Source organism: Condylostylus longicornis, unplaced genomic scaffold (genome assembly GCF_029603195.1).
Source record: "Condylostylus longicornis isolate FDR11 unplaced genomic scaffold, ASM2960319v2 ptg000017l, whole genome shotgun sequence".
In the NCBI taxonomy this organism is placed as follows: domain Eukaryota; kingdom Metazoa; phylum Arthropoda; class Insecta; order Diptera; family Dolichopodidae; genus Condylostylus; species Condylostylus longicornis.
Genome location: NW_026577986.1, coordinates 5,236,109 through 5,257,376, shown reverse-complemented (window position 1 = coordinate 5,257,376; position 21,268 = coordinate 5,236,109). Strand labels below are relative to the sequence as shown.

The following is a 21,268-nucleotide window of genomic DNA, read 5'->3' as shown; positions in this document are numbered from 1 at the left end:
TTTTTTTTGTTTAACATATTACAAACGAAATGAGAGTATGAACATACTTATATTTACATTAATTTAATAAATATAATAAACTCGTCTGCAGTTTTGGCAAAATTTATTCGCAAGCTAAAATTTTTATATATATGTCCACATGAGTCTTGAATATACATATACATATTTAACACAATATAATCAATCAAACCGAATTTTTACCATGTATCATGGTAACCTCATTTTACTGATAATAATTATATTAATAAAAAGATTGTTATAAAATGATAAGGTTAAGACCATAAATAACTTAATAATTTTTTTTTATATCAATGTGAAGAAATATATTGCGAGTTTTTTATAACATTCGCTATTTAATACTATAAAATGCATGATAATATAGAGTGAAATAAAAAATCTGTGTGTGAAATAAAAAGAATTTGTGTCCCACAGAAATCATCAATTAAAGGTAATTCAGCTTTCCATTGATTTTTATGAATTTTCAAAAATCATTCTTATAATGGAATTCAAACTTGTTTAAATATTATTAATTAGACAAAGAGGCATACTCTTTCTATATTATAACACTTTCATATAGTTTTTTAAAACCAGGAATTAAAAAATGCGAATTAATCTTCAAGAAATACATGATTTTCATGGTGGTTTATATAGACCACCAAGAGTCCATGAAGACCTGCTAGGGGTCTACGAAGGTGGGAAAACATTAAAGGTCTATCAAATGAAAATTGGGAAAATTGAAAGTTTATCAAATGAAAATTGGGGTCTACAGAATGAAAAATAAATATGTGATAAAATTGACGGAAAAGCAAGCGATATGTATAAGAGTGAATTTGTTTTTGTTCAGTTTGGCTCATGTAAGAGTTACTTTATTTTTATTTAAATTTAATAACTAAATTAATTATATTTAATAAATTTAATAAAGAAATAGGAATTTAATTAAATAAGTTTTCACATCATATGTGTACCTCTTGCTACTGTTAGAAATTTAAATCTATCAGAGAATCTATCAAAATTATAGTAGCAGAGATATCAAAATTAAAAATAGCAGAGAGTCTATAAAAAATTTAAAACACGACAAGAGGTCTACGACAGAAAAAAGTTTGGAAACTTCTGGCATACCCTAAAAGCGAAAAATGACTTCCTTAATTTTGTGATTCCGATAAATTTCCGTCCAAAGATCTTGATTGTTTGTTTTTTACTTTTTATTTTTTTTTATTCTTTACAAACTAAAAGAAAATAAAACATTTATTTTTTTAAGAAAGTTGATATTAGTACCATGAGTTAAAAAACACAATTTCAGTTAAGGGTTAAAATTAATGTCAATTTGAAAATTTATCAAGTTATATTATTCTAAAATTTTGTTGAAAAAAACACTCAAATGCGGCAACTGAATCTTCATAAGAAATACTAAATAGTGAATACTAAATACTCTATATATCGTTTATGTTTTACGGCAAATATTATTTTATAGGTAACTAATTATATTATTATAAAAATTTAAATACATACGAGTAATATTATCTATAATTTAAAATTTCTAGTTTAACACTATAGTATTTATGAAATAGATATTCAATTGATAATTTGAATGCTGAAGAGCTTCAAAATTATTCTAAAATATTTAAGTTTCGAAACAATAAATGCCAATTGAATGCTATAAAACCATTATATCATTTGTTATACGAAATTTAAAAATTTCTTTAAAATTTTTTATTTTTCATATTTATTCATAAACTACGTAAAATAAATGCTCATTTATAATATTAATTAAAAAAAAATAAATTATATTTGTTTTTTAATTATTCACATAGAGTCAATAATTTTAAGGCAAGAGTAACTTTAAAAACATAAAAACTAAGACAAATAAAATATACTTTGAAACTAACTAGCTGTGTAATAAGATGTATCTAAATTTCGATACGTGAATATATTATCAATCCATGTACGAAAATATGCAACATTTACGTAAACACCTGGTGTTTCTGTACCACATCCAATTCCCCAGGCAACAATACCACTTTGATGATACTTTAATTTTTTATTTGTTATTGGACAAACTAATGGACCGCCACCATCACCTTTGCACACATCTTTGCCCAATTCACCACCAGCACAAACAAATGATTCATGTAGTCGAAAAAGTTGACCTAAACGTGTTTTGCGTAATTTAAATTGGCATACGTTATGTGCTACCATTGGTAATTCAATTTTTTTCATAATAACTTGATATTTTCCTTCTCTACCAAATACATCTTTACCCCAGCCAGTTGCCAAACATCTAAAATTTTTATAATTTGCATCAATTGTTGGCAAACATATCGTATTAACATCAGCACGCAACTCGAACGGTTCAATTGTAAATAATAAAGCAATATCATTTTTTAAATTCTTCTTATTGAATTTTTCATGTAATACATATTCCAATATTTTACGATCTTGTTCTCTATATAATTCATCTTTTGTTTGAGTATCCCATTCACCAGCTCGTGCAATCAATTCATGTGCAGAATAATTATATACACAATGTGCAGCTGTTAATACAACTGATGGATGTATTAATGATCCACCACATTTATATAGGGTCAATATATCATCACGAACGTATTCTTCTTTTAATATCGCAATCATCCATGGAAATTCACCATATTCAGTTTCATCTTCAATTCCACCTGAAATACGAAATAATATACCATCATCATTTCGTTTACCACAGTTTGGTTTATTATATTCATTTTCATTTGTAGCAAAATGTATTCTCGAATCGGTTGTATCATTAATTTTACAACATATTTCTAAATATTGTGAACATTTTTTACTATCATCCAAACGTATATCTATAATTAGTTCACCATCGTCATTTAATGAATCTGTACCGTTTTTACATAAAAAGAATGGTACACAGATTTTATTTTCACCACAAATCTCATATGTTACGTTGAAGTTATTGTTATTGACTAGATTTGGTGTAATTTGATTTGGCGCTATTGTTGTTGTTCTCACATCCAATTGTTGATTATTAAACTGATTAAATTGTTGTTCAAATTGATTTTGTTGTGTTTGAGTATTTGTTAAATTTGTATTAAATATTAAATTTAAAGCAGATTCATAATCCTGTTCTCTTACATTTTGTGTTTTGGCATTATAAATTTGTGATAACGTTATAGTTATTATGAGAAAACAATTTCTTATCATATTTTTTGTTTCTCTTTTCCTCCCTCTTTTTTTCATATTATTATGAAATTTGTAAACAAAAACAATGAAAAAGAAAACAAAATAATTTGTAAACGACTAAAAATGATTTAGTTTCTAAGATTTCACCGCTTGCTTGTATGGTTTGAAGAGAACTGATTCGAATTAAAATAAAAATAAAGTCTGAATAATAAATTTACGTTTTACTTATAAACAATAACATAATATTTTAATACGATCTTAAAGACAATAAATAAAAAAGTAAAACAAGAAATTTTTATGTTTGTATTTACTTATACTTATGCGTAGTATGTATTCACATACATAAGTATAACAAATTGTAATATATACAGTACATTATACACACATGTAACCTAGTAAAGCTCAATTATAATGACAAAATAAATTCAAGTAAAATTTTCTCATAATGTTTAATATATAAGATGAAAGTTTACGAAATACTCCGCTCTATTCTATAGTAATATGTTTAAAACTTATGTCAACTTTAAGGTTTAATTTTTAATGACAGCTTACAGTAGTTTTCTGTTAAGAATATGGTTCAAATTAATAACAAAATCTTTTTAATAAAAGCTTTGTTTGATAAAAGTTAATGCATTTTTTGTAACTACTCCTGCACAGTAGTTGGTAGTAATTCGGAGGTAGAGCACTGTTTTTCCAATTAACTGAATCCTTTTCCATATAGCAGTAAAAGCTAATCTGTAAATTTAAATTTTAAAGATTTGAACATTTTAGTTTTCATAATATTTTTGCTAACGGAAAAATTGGAAATATACAAAAAACAAAAACAGAATAATTTAAAAAACAATGACGTTTAAAGCGAAAGCTTTCAATATTTTAAAGATATGCGTGCACCTTTAGCAATATTATGACATTAAAATATTTAAGAATGATTGATAATGACTTAAAGATGGCAAACTAATACTCTCGTGATACACATTATGTACATACTTCACTTTAATAATATGTATGAAAAATAAAGCAATATAATAAAGAAAAATTGTAACTGATAAAAATCACTTGACTATTAATTTGTGACTAAGTTGCGATTATAAATATTTTCTTTACATGGCGAATGAATCACTCACTAGTCACTATAACAGAATTGAAAATAATTTTGTAATAAAATGAGATTCCTGTATTTCCATAAATTGAGATAAAACAGTAATAAGAACGTCGAATGGGGAAATAAAGAACACATTAAAGCACTTTATTTAAATTTTTCTTAATTCTTTAATATTAATTACCTATATTATATTTAATATCTTATTTATAATAGACCATTTAATAATTGTAATTATTCTTATAATTTCTTTTATTTTAACATCATTTATTCACTCAACAAGTTTTGAGATTTTTATAACTCTTTTAAAATTAAATTTTAAAATAAATACGAATTCAAATGAATTTAACATTAATGTTTCTCTATTACAAATTTTTTATTGCAACAAATATCAAAAATTGATGCACATTCCTTTCCGTAATCAATTGTTGATGTTTCATTTGAGTCAGTCGCTTTTATGTCGATATCACATTCAAAAAATGGAACACATATATCATTACTTCCACAATTATTTCCAGTTAGTACACCATCAGAATCGGATTTTTTATCTTCTGATTCTTTTGAAATTGATGAACTACCCAATTCAGAATCTGAATGTATTGAAGCCGTACTATTACCAAAAATTTGTGATATTAATAAATCTACCGAATCACTTTCTTCAGTTGGTGCACCAGCACAACAATATACTAAAATGCTTATTTGTAATACTAAAATAAATTTCATTTTTAAAATTTTTAATATTCTTTTCTTTCGATACAAAAAAATATGAAAAAAATTAAATTTAAAAGAAAAAAAAATTTTTTTTTAATAAATTTCAAAAATAAAATTAAAATTTTTTTTTTTTTAGCACAACTTTATTTCATAAAAAATATCGACTAACTGAAACTGTCAATAAATTTTTGAGCTTAAAATTTAAAAAATATTTTCATATTAAAATTTAAAAAAAAAAAAAACAAAACTAGTTTCAAGTTTATAGACTCAAATTACTTGTGTACGTTTATAAATGCGTTGAAAATTTTTTTTTTATTTTCTTTATAATTTTTTAAGTGATCTTATGAATGTTAATTAAATGAAAATATATATATAAAGTTCAAATGAATTAACATATGTACATATGTATATTCTTACAAACAGCATTCTTACTCACTTACTATAATATTGAATTCAATAAGAAAAATTCAAAATATTAAAAACTTTCCCGATTTGTTTGTTTCTGTTCTGACGTATGGATGGAGTAGAGGTGCTTGATTTCCAATGAACCTCAATTATTAAGTTCTTAAAAAAAATATACATGGCATTCTTATAAATAAATTTTATTAAAAAATGTGATGATTTTGTGACATTATTTGGTGAATCACTTTCTAATATATTGGTTAGTTTTAAAATTCTAGAGAAAAGAACAGAAAAAACATCAATTTCTGTTCTAATTTTTTGAGTATAATTCGAATAAAATGTTAACTAGAAATGTTCACTAACAAAAATAATTCAGATGCTTCTGAAGTTGTCTGAAACACTGTTTTTCCAGCGTATAGTACCTTGTAGTTCTATTGACTCCTCATCTAGAAAAATTTGTTATCCCGATGAAATATATAATCATTTGTGCATTTATGATATTAATATGAAACAAGACTAAATTGATTTGAAGTTAACATTCTGTAATGAATAAAATGTGAAGTTTACAAAATAGGAAAATCCCACTAACACAAAAATCACCCATTATTTTTATTGATTATGTTTACAAAAATTCTATGAGTTAATCATAACAACTATTTTAACCAAAATAAATTTTAAATCTTTGTAATGACGAAATTTTCCTTTTAATCAATACTTTTCGATAATAAAACAAAAGATTTCAATGCTTAAAAAAAATTTTTGGGTCAAATTAATAAAATAATAGCAATTTTTATATTGCATTGTGATACAACATAAGCTTAATATTGGTTTTCGCTCAATTAAAGAATTAATAAAGAATTTTTTTAAAATTTCAAAAATTTATTTTAAACAACGTATTGTCAACAACGCAATAAAAACACTCTTCCATTAATACCGAGCCAATATTCTAATCAAAACTCGGGAAATTGGTAAATTCAAAAATTCTTAAGAAAATATTAACGATATTTTCATATTTTTATTTTCATTACAATACCACATAGAACAAAGATTATTAAACCTATAATTATATTGTTTTTAAATGCAATAATTTTTTAACTCCTGTTTAACTATTCAACAATTTAAATAAATCATGAATTAAAATTTTCCCACCAAATTAAAAAAGTTAGATTTTAATAAATAAATTGAAATTTTATCAATATTTTTTTTAGAAAATAGCAATGTACATAAATATATTATAATACATAATGTATGTACTTAATATTTAAGTACATAATTTATTTACTAGATGTTTCACGGCAAATTGTATTAATTTTTTAATAAAGTTGGGTCAAACCAATGGTTTGTATTGTAGCACTTTTCCCTTCAACAAGTGAAAATTTTGCTTTTAAATACAGTCTATGTAGTCTATGTACCTATCACACTATTAAAATTATATTCATTCATATACAAAACTATTTCTAGGGTTGCATATATTTAGGATGAATGATTTATGCAGTCTTTGAAATAAAGCAAAAATTAATATAAAGTGGGGTTAACATAATGCTCGATTTTAAGGTTTAATTTTGTGAGTTAAGAAAAATAATTATATTTTTTAATTTCATGGAATTTACCGTTAACTTTTTGCGTTAATAGAAATTTGAAAAAGCTTGCGGTTTCGGAAATATAAGGTGTCAAAAATTCAAATTTTACAAATTTCAAGAGGCGATAACTTGAGAGGGGGTAGAAATGGAAAAAAATTTTCTTCTAACAAAATGAACTATTTGTTAATATCTAAAAGCCCCTAAAATTTCAAGCTTCTACAGACTGGGGTCTAAAAGAAAAACGAAATCGAAAATTTGGAAAAAAAAGACTTTAGATAACGGTAAATTTGAACGGCCATTTTCAAGGGAAGCAAGCCGCTGCCTTTATGCGTTTGCAAAATTTCAAAAATGCTTATGGTTTCATTGCAACAAATAGTTAAAAGAGGCCATCTTTAGGTTTTTTGGGGGGTATAACTTCTAGAGGGGGGGAGGTAGGTAAAAATTTTGTTCTACGGAAATAAGGTTCTAGTAAAGATCTATGTACGTATTATATTTCAGGTTTCTATCTTCAAGGGTGTAGAAGTTTTGTAAACAGACACACGGACAGACGGACGCTTGGACAGACGCACGGACGGACAGAGTGAAACTAATAAGCATTTTTTTTTTTAAATTTTTTGGAAAAGTGCTAAAAAGCTCACTAAAATAATCTTTTATCAAATATGGAAAATTGTTACCTCTTATTATTATATTACAATTAATTATAAATATTTTGAATTTCAACTCTCTATAAGAAACTTCTCTAACAGGGAATTTTAAAAAATTATTAATTTAAAAAATCTTGATAAAACATTTTGAACCAAGAGCGTTCTGCATTGTTGTAGATTATTTAAATTTAATTAAATAATAAAATTTTTGAATATATTTTTTTTCTGGTTATTTCGGTTTAAAATATATTCAAATCCCGCCTTTGTAATTTTTGTACTATTATAAACGAGAAATGTATTTGTACACTACATAGCATAAAGTAAAAATTTATTTTTAATCATGCATTTTATAATTTTTCATTGTGTTTGCAAAGTTACACTCACGCGAGAGTTATAATGAGTAAAGCATTCGAAAATTAATATTAATGCGTCATAAAATTAATTTTTCAGAAAATACTTCAAAAAACGTGTTGTTATAAATTTGTAAGCTCGTTTTTTTTGTTTTTGTTATTTTTATTACCTCTTTTAAGAAGTATATACACAGAAAATAATTACGTTTTCGTTTTGAACTTGAAATATGAGAGAAAATTTTTAAACTTGTTTATTTACTCTTGCAACTTATCGCTTTCTATTTCTATAATCTTGTTTCTAAAGTTGTCGCAGTTAATACAATAAAATAAAATACTTTAAGATCTCATGAGCAGTGTTACCAGTTTATTTCAATTTATTTAGCTGTAAAATATCAGCATTATAACGAAATGCCGAGAAAGGTTTTAAATAGGAATAAATTTATTATATCGTTTTTAATATTGTGGACTGTAATTAGAATAAAATTGGATATAAAATCAAAGAAAAATTATAACAATAAAGTCTGTATACTAATTGTACATCTTGAATAGTTCACCCTCACAAGATTTTGAGCAAATTTTAGTTTACCTTGAAAAAAAATGGGAAATTCTCGTTCATCTTTTGAAGCCCTCTTAAGAGTGATATTAATTATCTTCTCCGTAATCTCTGGTTTCCCCTGATTCACTTGAATAATGATAAGCTTTAACATTATATAAAGTTGCCACATACTAAAATCACATGAAATGTACATAGCTCTGCAACTAATATAGATTTGGAAAACCAGTTAATGAAAATGTTGCAATTTACTATAGGCGGTAAAATGTGACGGAATAAGAGTTTGGAATATGTTGTTTTGGAACAATCTTTGATACTAAATTTTATAAATTAAAAAGAGTAATTTTTGCAAAATTAAAAATAAAACAAATTTTTATTTTTCACTAATATACTAACTCTAATTCGGAAATTATATTTTTTTTTCTCTATTTCATATAAAATCAAAATTAAAAATTTATTAAACAAAAACACAAAACAAAAACAGCATGGCCGAACCTCCACCTTCGTCATTAAATGATCCGATAATAACAATTAATGAGCCTTCATCTCAATCATATAATAATCATTCATCATATCCGAAAGTAGATTCATCTGCGGCAGCTGGAACTGCAACAGTACAACCTACAATAGCATCAGCACAATTTCATCCACCACATTATCAGCATCATCATTTACATCCACATCATAATAAAGCAGCAACTACTGGTACTAGTATAAGTGCTAGTAATAGTTCAGCATCATTAGCACATACAACTGAACCGAGAAGAAGGATTAGTATAGCATCAGATCCAGCAGCAAATGAATATGGTGGTAAACATGGCTATGATAATTTGGCATTTGAACAAAATCCAAAAAGAAAAATATCACAAGTAAGTTATTAACCTAAATAAAAATTATATATACGTAATTATTTTCGAACAAGGAACACAAAATTTTAAATAATAATTTATCGCACACAATCACCATATATCACTATGCACACGTAACACTTAATATTAAAAAGCAAACCAAAACTATTGTAAATTAAATGGTGGAATAACGATTAAAGCGTAAAAATATGAATGGATTTATTATAAAAAATTGCTAGAATAATGTCAGGTTATAAAAATATCCTAAAATTTTTGGTTCTATTCACAATTATTTTTAATGGATATTTGTTATTTTAATAAATATTACTATGATAATAATCATATCGTAAATGCAGTACCATACATAATCGTTAATTCACCATAATTATATTTTAAATCTATATACACATTTTAATACCACAATCATAGAAACGTATTCATATTTGCACAAAAACACACAAATATAAATATAAAAACTTTTATGGAATACAAAAGTCCATATTTGTTTTTCCTATTCTTTTTATTTATTTATTTGTATATTTCTCGCAATATAGACATCTGTACATTCGCATAGTGAGATTGGACCAGTTAGAAAGAAAAGTATTCTAGTTAATTCCGGTCATGATAACGAATCAGTTTACAGTCATAATTCAGCTCATAGTTATGGTAAGTTCTCCATTAAAATAAATTTCCCATTGCTTTTTATTTATATATACGTTTAATATTAAAAACATAAAAATGTTGAAAAAAAAATAAGGAAATGCTATAAATTAAACCATTAAATATTTTTTACCATAAATTTCACCGTAATGTTTTTTTTTTCAAAAATATCGAAATTTTTTGGGTGCTTTTAAATAAAAATTATATTTTAATACATTTAAGCACATTATTGTGAATTGGTAAAAAAAATTGTTAGTTCTAGATATGCATGAAATCTGTATCTTATTTACATAAGTCACATTTATATTTTACGCAATTTAAATCAAAATTTGCATACTTTTAGGCACATTTTTTTTTTTTAAATCAATTTTTTTTTATCGTTATGTCAAAATAATTAAATTACTATTTATATATATTACTTATCGATGAATTTATTATTTAAATTTATGAATCAATTAAATATCCCACTTTTATGGTGAGATTGCACATTTCATTGTATTTTTCATTGTATTATAAACATATACTTACATTTTTAATGATATTTTGCAATATAGAACTGTGTTTTTTGTAAATGTTTAAAAATAAAAACCGGAAACTGTTTATATTGACGCCAATATTAAATATTATTAATTTAATAATAAATTGCTTATTGTTATGTTAATATTAATTAAGAAATTATACAATTGCAACAATAACTATAACTGTATAAAAATTAATATAATAAAAATCGAATTCAACTTAAAAAAATTAAATAATTATTTACCTATCGGAGGCTAATAATCGCTAATAATGCATTCAATGTTAACTAATTATAAGTAATGTTTTATTCTTTTCAAGATCACTTGAGAAATTGAGTAGTAAATATGTTTAGAAAGAATCTTAGTTATTTGTATGAATTTTAAAAATAAATTCATTTATTTCCAATTCTAGTTTTGAAATTAATTTTCATATTAATAAAAAAAAATTTTGGTCAGTCTAAACCGACTGAATTGTAGCCTTCGCATTGACAATCTGAATATGAAAACTTGTTCTTGAAATAGTTAGAGTTAGTTTTCATGGTTGTATGATAGCTACTGGAACCTGACCAGATCATTCCATAATAACATAACAATAACGGATATGTGCTATCTGTAATTGGACATCTGACTGCCAAGTTTCTTGAATCTAGCTTTATTATTTATCTGAATATTTATAATTAGTTTTATGGAATCAAATGGCATTTACCCGAACCTTTCAAAGCATTCCATAAAAACTTCTATGGACGAACGGACAGACATGTCTAAATCAACACAGAAATCAGCTCTGATTAAGAATATACATGTCCACACCGTAGATGACTCCTATTAATATATCCTTCAAGAAGATGCAGGGTATAGAGACAGGTTTTTGTAAAACTCTGGCAAAGATTATTTTTCCCTTTCAACTGGTCCGTGTCATCAGTAAATAATCCAGTGGCATAGATTTCAAGAAACGAAAGAATATAAAATTTTGTAAGTTCATTATAAGGAAAGAAAGTATTTAATATGTCATTTACGCTTTGCGAGATCAAAGGTTCCAAATGACACAAGCTACTGCATAGACAAAAATGGCAATATAATCTTAAAATTTACGGCTTTATTAGATTTTATTGAAGATTTTTGTTTATTTTTAAGTTGATTGAGAAATTTTAATTTCATATTATGTGCAAGATTCAAAATTATACCAAATATTTATACCATACTATATAATAAGTAAATTTTGAATATATTTTCTACTCTAACAAGTCATACGAAATAAGAACAGCCAACACTGTTATACTCGGTTATACTAGTAACTGTACTATGAAAAGAAAAACAAAAATTTTAACAAAAAATCTCACTTTTATGTTAATTTTATGAGCAAATTGTTTTATGTTCTCAAATTATTCTATTCAATATGAAAAATTTAATTTAATTTTCATTTAAACAATTTTTAAAATGTTAAAATATATTTATATAGGGATGTATACATACAAACACACATTATATGTATAATTATATACAAAATGAGCAATAAATTTTAACAAAAATAACATTTTTGTCCTTTTTACCGACCGTATTGTGTAAACAATAGGTAGGTTATGTGATGGCAACAAATTTTGCATATCGAGTTTTCGGTGGGAACGTACTTCTCCATAGTAGGGAAGTGTAAATAAACTATTTTTAGCAACCTGTCGGTCTGTCGGTCTGTCGATCTGTGTGTGCATGCGTGTATCTCAAGTTCGGCTGAACCGATTTTGATGAAATTTTATATGTAAGTTTGTTTCCACCATGGCACGGATCGATCAACTTTTGGTATATATCAGGCCTCGGGAACTGCACTTTTTAGCGGGCCTGTTTTACATTTTTGAACATTTTGAAGAAAATATTCAACCGATTTACTTGAAATTTCATATATAAGCTTTGCTCGATCATACGCAAAAATTCCTAACTTTTGCAAGAAATCAGGCATCAGCAACTGGGCGTTTACTACGGGCCAAATATACATTTTTGTGTATATAAAGAGAAATAATCAACCGATTTCATTGAAATTTAATATATGAATTCCCCGTATTAAAACAATGAACATGTAAATTTTTTGGAAAGATTAGGCATCGGCAACTAGACGTTTACTACGGGCCAAACATACACTTTTGTGTATATAAAGAGAAATAATCAACCGATTTCATTGAAATTTAATATATGAATTCCTCATATTAAAGCAATGAACATGTAACTTTTTTGGAAAGATCAGGCCTCGAGAACTGATTTGCGGGCCAATTTTACATTTTTCACCATATCCACAGAACAAATTGATGAAATTTCTTGAAATTTGATATTTGAGTTCTGGTTGTTACCGAAACTAACTGGCGAGCATTTCAGGGAATTCGGGTAGCACAAAGCGAAACTCTACTAAGAGCCAAATTTACATTTTTCTAAGTATGTTAACTATAAGCTTACTAATGTCCTAAAAATTGGAAAAAAGTATTTAACAGACATTTTTATAATATTCTGTAACACTTTCATTTAACTAGACAATACACAATGCGGTCGGTTATGTGCTGACCACATCAGATTTTTTTGGTTGCCTTCCTTATACATACTTTATTTTTTTCTTATAAAATTATAAATTAAGATTTTCCCTTAAATATTCGTAAATAAATTTATGCTCTAAATAAAAACATAATTTTTAGATAATGTAAAAATTATTTAAATTGTTACATTAATATTTTTTTTTTTTATTTTAAATTGAAAAATCATATTGATTATTATGTTAAAATCATTGATAAGATATTTTTAATATGCCTATATAGTTAGCTAGCTATTTTAAAATAAAATTTCAAATTATATTGAATTATTTTATACTGCAATTTAATATTTACAGTCATTATGAAGAAAAGATTTTAAAATATTTTTATAATAATGAGGAAATTTAATTTCATAAATGAAAATTTTATTGTTATTTAAAAAATATATTAAATTTTAATAAAATAAATATTATTCTGAAACTTATAAAATATGAAAATTTTTCAATATCAAATAATTAAATATGTTATTGAGTGTCAAAAAAATCACTAAAAATTTATATTTTCTTTAAGACTAAAATGTCATACAAGTTTTAATTCAACTAATAACATATGAAGTAAAATTTTAAAATGGTTATCAAAAATTACATTATATGTGGCACCATTTTACTCGGTTAATCATCGCAAAAATCCTTTCTTAAATTTTAACCTTAAAATTTGCTTTTTAATTAGCAAATGTATAAAATTTCTCAATATATATTATAGTTTGTAGTACAGTAATGTTATCATATTTCATATAATATATATCATTTAAAACCCACTCCTGTTGTCAATTCTTCTAAGGATGAAGGATAATCGTAAATTAAATTCACCCAAACCATATACATTTGGCCTTATTTTGTATATTTTTGTTATTATACTTTATGAATTAGTCAAACATTTATCGACAATATTATTAATTGATGTACAAAAGAGTAAAAAACAACCAATATCATTCTATCCTTTATTCCTTTATAGTATATTTATTCTATGTCGTTTATGCAGTAAATGTAAAAATACGATAAAATACCATTATTCATTATTTTCATTTCAGTTTTAAGGTTCTCTCTCCTTTTTTTTATTTTTTCCGAGAAATGAAGAAATTTACAAAACAAATTGTGAATAACGATGACAAAATAAAGCTGTGAATTGTGATAAAAATTTTTAATATTTTAGTTTTTTTTTTTATTTGTTATTATTTTATTTTGACCTAAGTGGTTTAATTTTGACATTTTTTTCAAAAAGGGTTTCATTTAAAATTTTTTTTTTTTGGTAGTTTGTATCCTTTGATGTTATTGATAAACACATCACGAATATTAATAATTGTTTTTGTATAACAAAAAAATAAATTCTTATTGAAAATAATTTTTTAATATTTGATCTTTGCATAGTTTTAGGGGTTCAAATTTTAAATTTGTGTTTGTTCTGTTTTTCCGTGTGTCCAGAAACGCGAAATGAAAATTTTTAAAGTAAACATTTAATTCGTATGATAAAGCATGGTAATTACTACAAAATTTAATTGTCAACAAAATTGCTCCTTTATGATTACAAATAAATGGTTCAATGTATAACTCCGTTACATCTAAAATACCAAATTCTTACGTTTTGGAATCTGGGTTATGAATAGTTCTCATGTAAAGGATCTTAACAAATTTAGTCTTATATAAAATTATTATATATTATATAGTATATTACATATATTTTTATATAAAATTATTAATTCAAAAAATGGCTGCCTGGAGCCCAATTTCAATAAAAAAATGGTCAAAATATAAATTTTTTTTTGTCTGCGATCCAATTCACTCCAAAAATGAACCACAATCACAAATTAATTATGCTTTTTTAAATATATACGTTATATAAATTTATATCGTATATAATTGTGTATAATTGAATGCGATATATACACATATCGTATTCAAACGAATTTATTAATATGTACTTATAAATTTAATAACTTTTTGCTTTCCTGTCACCTTAAATTTTTACCCCATATCAACGTCATTAAATATTTATTTTTTAAAAATATTTTAATTATTATTTAATGATGGCAATATAAAATATTCGGTACTGTTGAACTTTTCTTTAAATAATGTACTTTTTACCAACCGCTTTGCATACACAATAAGGGAGGTTGTGTGATCACACCAAATTTCGTATATTGAGTTTTAGGTGGAAACACGCACTTTCCCATTGTAGACAAACGTAAATAAAATATTTTAAGCAGGATGTCAGTCAGTCGGTCTGTCGGTTTGACGAAATTTTCTATGTGTGTTTATTTCGGCTATGGCACGTATTAATAAATTTTTAGGATATGTTAGGCCTCGGTAAGTATACATTTTAACGGGACCGTTTTATATTTTTGCTAATTTTTTAAGAATGTATTTAACATATTAATTTGAAATTATATAAATGAGCTTCGTGTGAAAGTAAAAGAGGGCACTTAACTTTTATATAACTTATAAACTTATATGTCAGAATCTGGACATTTTCTAATTGTTCAAATATACATCTTTGCGCATATAAAGAGAAATAATCAATCGACTTCCTTGGATTTTAATATATGAATTCAGGAAGTTAAAACAATGAACTTATAAAATTATTTGGAAATGTAGGGGTCCGATCTTTTAACCAATTTTACATTTTTACCATATCTAACGAAATTTGTTGAAATTTAATATTTGAGTTCTGTTTTCTAATGGAAGTTACTGGCAAACATTTCAGAGGACTCGGAAACTCTATTATGAGTCTAATTAATATATTTCTAGGTATTTTAAATATGAATTTGAAAGAAACATTTGACAGGCATTTTCATATTCTTATGAAACATTTAAAGTGCGATCGGTTATGTGCTGACCACATCAAATTTTTTTTTAATATCAAAAATAAAAATATTTATTACATCTACTTACTTGTATTATAAAAATGAATTGTGTTAACATAATACACACGGTTATAAATTATCATAAAATTTTATTAGACATGAAATTCTACAATTACCTATTATTATAATTACTGTTATATTTCATATTGATAAGTGTGAAATTTATTTTGAAAAGTTATATTATTTATTGTAATAAATAACAAAGTAATAAATTAATAATAATAAAATCTAAATAAATTTTACAAATAATTCAAAATTGAAAAAAAAATTTAAGCGGAAATTTGAAAAAAAAAAAATAATAATAAAAATAAAAATGTCTAAAATTTGAACATTATAACCCTTAATATTTTAAATCTTGTTTTATTATAAATGGCAAATAATATATTTGAATAACAATTAAAATAAATTTTTAACAATAAAAATTCATATTTTATATTCAATAAAAAACAAAAAAACAAAATTCAATAAAATTTTTATCAATTAATTATTAATTTTTATTATTCATATAATTGGGTTTTGAACTAATTTTTTGCTCGAGAATTTGACATCCTCAATAATTTATTTATATTTAATAAAAAAAATTAAAGAAATACTGCTTTTAATTTAACACTATAATAAACCCAGATCGTATTTAAAATTACTTGAATAAATTTGAATGGTACTGTGAGGAAGACGTTTGTCATAAAAACATTTGATTTCAAAGACAATATTAGCACTCACTTTATGTGTTATTTAAAATTTTAACAATTTTGCTTATAAAATTAGATATTTTGTGTTATCGTTTTTAATATCACTATATATATTTCGCCTTTGAATTGGAATTGAAAAGCTCTAATTCGTAAAGATTAATTTCTTTTCAAACTCTTAATCAAATTGTTTTTCCCAATGACAGCGCAAGAATGTTTCCTACAATCCACGTTACATATTCCGTATTTTCTTTTACTTAGAATTTATACAAATTTGACATCAAATTTTGTTTAATTTAACTAAATGTGTAAGATCATCTTAATACATTTCTTAAATGTGAAGTCCAATAAAATTGCGTCTGTAAAGTATGCAATCAAAAATTTTGCAGAAACTTACGAAAATTAAAAGTATCATTAATTCGCGAGGGTATTATTATTACAATAATTTAACATTATAGTGTGTTATATAAATATAAAAGAATGGTATTGTAATTTCGGTTCTAAACCGGAATCTTCAAATGGGCGACAGCCAACTTACTTCCATCGTACCACACTTATATTCTTATGATGCATATAAAAAGTTTAATAGAAATCATAAGTCCATTAATTATATAATAATTAAAATATCGTAAATTTTCCCATTATTATAATAAATTCTATAAATAACAAAATAAATAATATTTTTAGTTAAAATTAACAATGAAATTTTTTTAATTTTATCTACGTAATATACAAGTACCTATACATATACGAAAATTAAAGTATTTTACGTTAGGAAAATTATTTACAATTACCTACGTGAATTTAAAAAGCTTAAAAATTTAAAATGATATTATATATCTTAATCATAATATACAAAAATCTATATGACAATTTACTTAAAATATATTATGCAATAATGCACAATTTATACAAAATAAAGAATTTTCATTTTAAATTTAAATTTAGTATACATAGTATATACAATTTAGCATTCTAATTTAAATAAGTCTTTAAACTATAAACGCAACTGAAAGTATATAATTATACTGTAAATACATAAATGGGAAGTGCACTCTTAATAATTTTTAATATTGTACTTTTAAAATAATCATTGCCAAGATCAGAAGTACATATAAAAAATGCAACATTGGGTATATAATTATTATTATGGGTACAATATGTAAGCTGCATTTATATATACACAGCATACACATATAATTACTTCAAATCGTAAATTTTAATAAATTTAACCTTATTTCATTTGTAAAAATAATGTATACATAAAAAAAGCTGCGCCAGTATTATCATAAATAATAGGAGTAAATACGGTCCATAATTTAGAATTTAGATGGTAATGAAGAAACATGTTCACTTATAGGATTTTAAAGATCTCAAAAATTCGTTAAGGGGCAGTTGGGAAAATTTTTAATAGAATTTTTGTAAATATTATGCAGCACATATATAAAAATTTATATTAAATTTTGGGAGTTATTTCAACTTGAAATATTATACTGAGCAAGTAAGTCTTGGCTAGCTAGTTATTTATAAGGCCTATACATGCTTTGATTTTACTTTTCTTAATTCTAGTTTCGAAAACACTATACTTGATAAACGTTCTTAGCAAATTCTCAAAATTAATTTGAAAAATATTAAAATGATTTTTAATTCTTTAAAATTGAAGAATTTTCAATTCAAATTAATTGACACCTTTGTTTAGGTGTACCACACTATTCTCGCCTGTTTAGAAAAAAATTTTCCATTCAAATATTTTAATAATTATCACACAGAGAAAAAAAATCTAGTTAAAAAAGTTCCACAATTTTCTTTTCTTGCGTTTTTCTTATTCTTTGTCTGCTATTTTAATTTAAGACAAGAATTTAAATAATAATGAGGTTTAATAATAATTTATTTGGGTTTTTTCTATTTTATGTATGATTTATAATATATAATTATTTTAATATAAGAGAAAGAATAAGTAGATATATACAAAAAAATAAAATTATAAAATGAAAATTTAAATTGAATGTCAAGATCTTTTTTTTATTTATTCTTTATAGTTTTTAATAATGACAAGGTTTAATTGAAAATCTTCCAAGAAAAAAATTATAATTTATTAAAATATAAATTAAATACAATATACTTTTATTAAAATAATAATAAAATACTCTTAGTAAATGATATTTTAAGAAATTTCGAAATATACCAAAAGTATTTTTTGATAATTTAAAAAAATCTGAAATAAACACATGGCATAGTTTACTCGAAATCATTACTAAAACTATTATTGAATATTAGCGAACCAAATTGTTTCAGTAACGTGTTAGTTGCCTCACGAAACATAGATCAAACTATCCTTATTATAGATGAAATAAAATCCAAATGAAAAATAGTTAAAAAATTTCAGTTCGAACTTTCATATTTCTTTAAATTTTTTCAAAAACTTTAACTCTAGAAATTTTATGACAAAAATCTTGTTATAAAAAAATTTCATCCTGTTATAAAAGCATAATTCCCAAAATCTAAGAAATTTTCATAGAATATTAAAATTTTTTTAATGATTTTCAAATAAAATTAAGAAAAATATTTAATTTTTTTGTTTGTTTGAATAAAATTATATTTTTTTTAAAAATTATTCTGGTTGACTCCAAAAACAAATAATATTTTAATAATAAATATTTTATTTTTGATTTTTAAGAAAAGTAAGAAATAATTTAAAAAAAATATATATAGTAGATATTTTGTATTATTTACCAAAACAAGAAAACATATTGTTCCATATTGAATAATATGAAACCCAGAGCGTGTCGAATTAATACTGTAAATTTTCTTTTAAAAACCAAATTTGAATACCCATTAAGAATTTTTTAATTTATTATGATTTTTGAATATTTTGAGAATTTTGAATATTTATTATAATTTACTTATCTTTATCGGAAGGGAAGCTATAAGCAAAAAGTCTTGGGCAAGTAAAAATTTCATGAAAATTCGGTAAAATCCCTGTACCTCCAAAAACCCCTATAAAATCCAAACAAAAATTTTACCCATTTTTGTACCCTAAACAATGATATAATATTGAACTCTTTACTGAACCACCCTGTATATGGTAGTATTGCATAGATGGTGCTTTTATATTATAACTAAACATAGGAATTTAAGAAATACTAAAATTTAATAAAAAATTGAAACTAAGAAAATCAATTTTTGAAAAACAAATAAAATTAAAAAAAACAACCTATACCACTTTACGCTCTAAAAAATCTCTTATTCTTAGAATTTAATATGGAAAAATACAAATGTATATATGTATATATGAAAAAGAAAAATATATTTTTTTTTTTGAATCATAAAAATATTTTCATTTTTCAAAAGAATATTTGGAAAAAAATATTTAATATTGTTTCTATTTATTACATAATGCATGCATACTTTGTATGTGCATATGTATGTATGCATTTATTTGAAAATTTTATTAAAAATTCCAAAATTTCTACACAAGAATATTGAAATAATTTCTTTTTTTTATTGAATATTCAATATTAAACCAATATAAGAAAATTTGATTTTATATTGTTATAGAAAAATCAGGAAAAAAAACAAAAATTAATTGTGTATAATAAAAAACAACAATAATGTTTGCATAAAAAACAATAATAAACAATAAATTACATACACACACACAATTTAAAATTCCATACATGCACACACATATTTACGCAAAAAATTTATTTTTTTTTTAAATCATAATTTTTTATTGAAAAAAATAATATTTATTTAATTTTATAGGGTTCAAAGAACTTTTTAATATAATTTTATTCTTTCATTATTAGGAAAAAAAAAATATTGACCTATAATTGTCAGTTGAACCATTTTATATAAATTTTGTGGTATATGCTTATTTTAAGGCAAAAACCAAATTGTTAAATTTTGGTATTTTTGTTTTTGGTATAAAAACAAAAGTTCAATTACAATATGCTATACAATATAATTCAGCAATATTAATTGTACAACAAATTCATTTATTCTTTGGGTTCTATAGATAAATTTTATGAAAACATTTTTATGAAAATGAATTTTTTTCCCCAAATTATAAACAGAGTGTTTCGTGTATAAGGTGGTAAATAATTTCAGGGATGGTTCTTTGATAAATTTCTAGCAAAAAATTGTATGAATGGTTGGGGGGGGGGAGGGATGCAGATATATTCCTGTTTGAGCTATAGCCTGTTCAAAGAAAAAGGTACCGAACTTTTCCTGCATATAAGTAAATGTTTATAACTGTTACATTTATTACAATTAGCCTTCAATATCATTAAACTATTGATTAACATTAATATTGGAGAAGGGCTCATTCACAATACTGCAAAATTGCGAGAATAAAGCGGGACTAAATTTATCGAAATTTTCCAGCATTCGCTATCAAATTTATACCATTACAATGCTGCTTACTCGTCAGTATTGATGACATAAAATCAATAAGGTCCATGGAAAAAAGGTTAATATTTGACCTTAATGAAAACAACGTTGAACTGCAACTCAAAATTTTAGCTGTTCACTTCCCGTTTCTTCGATTAAATAGTTCGCTTCATATTGTTTGATTTTAATTAATTATAGATTAAGTTTTACACAAAGAGAAACATTGC

General features: G+C 24.0%; 2 protein-coding genes across 3 annotated transcripts in view; one reads left to right on the top strand and one right to left on the bottom strand.

Moving 5' to 3' along the window:
- Positions 1 to 21,268, top strand: part of LOC129606120 (sodium/hydrogen exchanger 9B2) — a 93,406-nt gene that overhangs the window by 60,249 nt on the left and 11,889 nt on the right. For both annotated transcript variants that reach the window (XM_055516237.1, XM_055516236.1), the window contains exons 2-3: positions 8,995 to 9,379; positions 9,913 to 10,024. In XM_055516237.1, coding sequence (XP_055372212.1) covers positions 8,995 to 9,379; positions 9,913 to 10,024 — 497 coding nt within the window. The remainder of the gene's footprint in view (positions 1 to 8,994; positions 9,380 to 9,912; positions 10,025 to 21,268) is intronic.
- LOC129606121 (phenoloxidase-activating factor 2-like) lies at positions 1,727 to 3,312 on the bottom strand. Its single transcript, XM_055516238.1, has one exon. It carries the CDS (start codon positions 3,226 to 3,228, stop codon positions 1,882 to 1,884), a length of 1,347 nt encoding a protein of 448 aa, XP_055372213.1. The 5' UTR covers positions 3,229 to 3,312; the 3' UTR covers positions 1,727 to 1,881.

Excerpts from the sequence above, each read along its gene's own strand:
- LOC129606121 (XM_055516238.1), bottom strand. The coding sequence starts at position 3,228 with ATGAAAAAAAGAGGGAGGAAAAGAGAAACAAAAAATATGATAAGAAAT.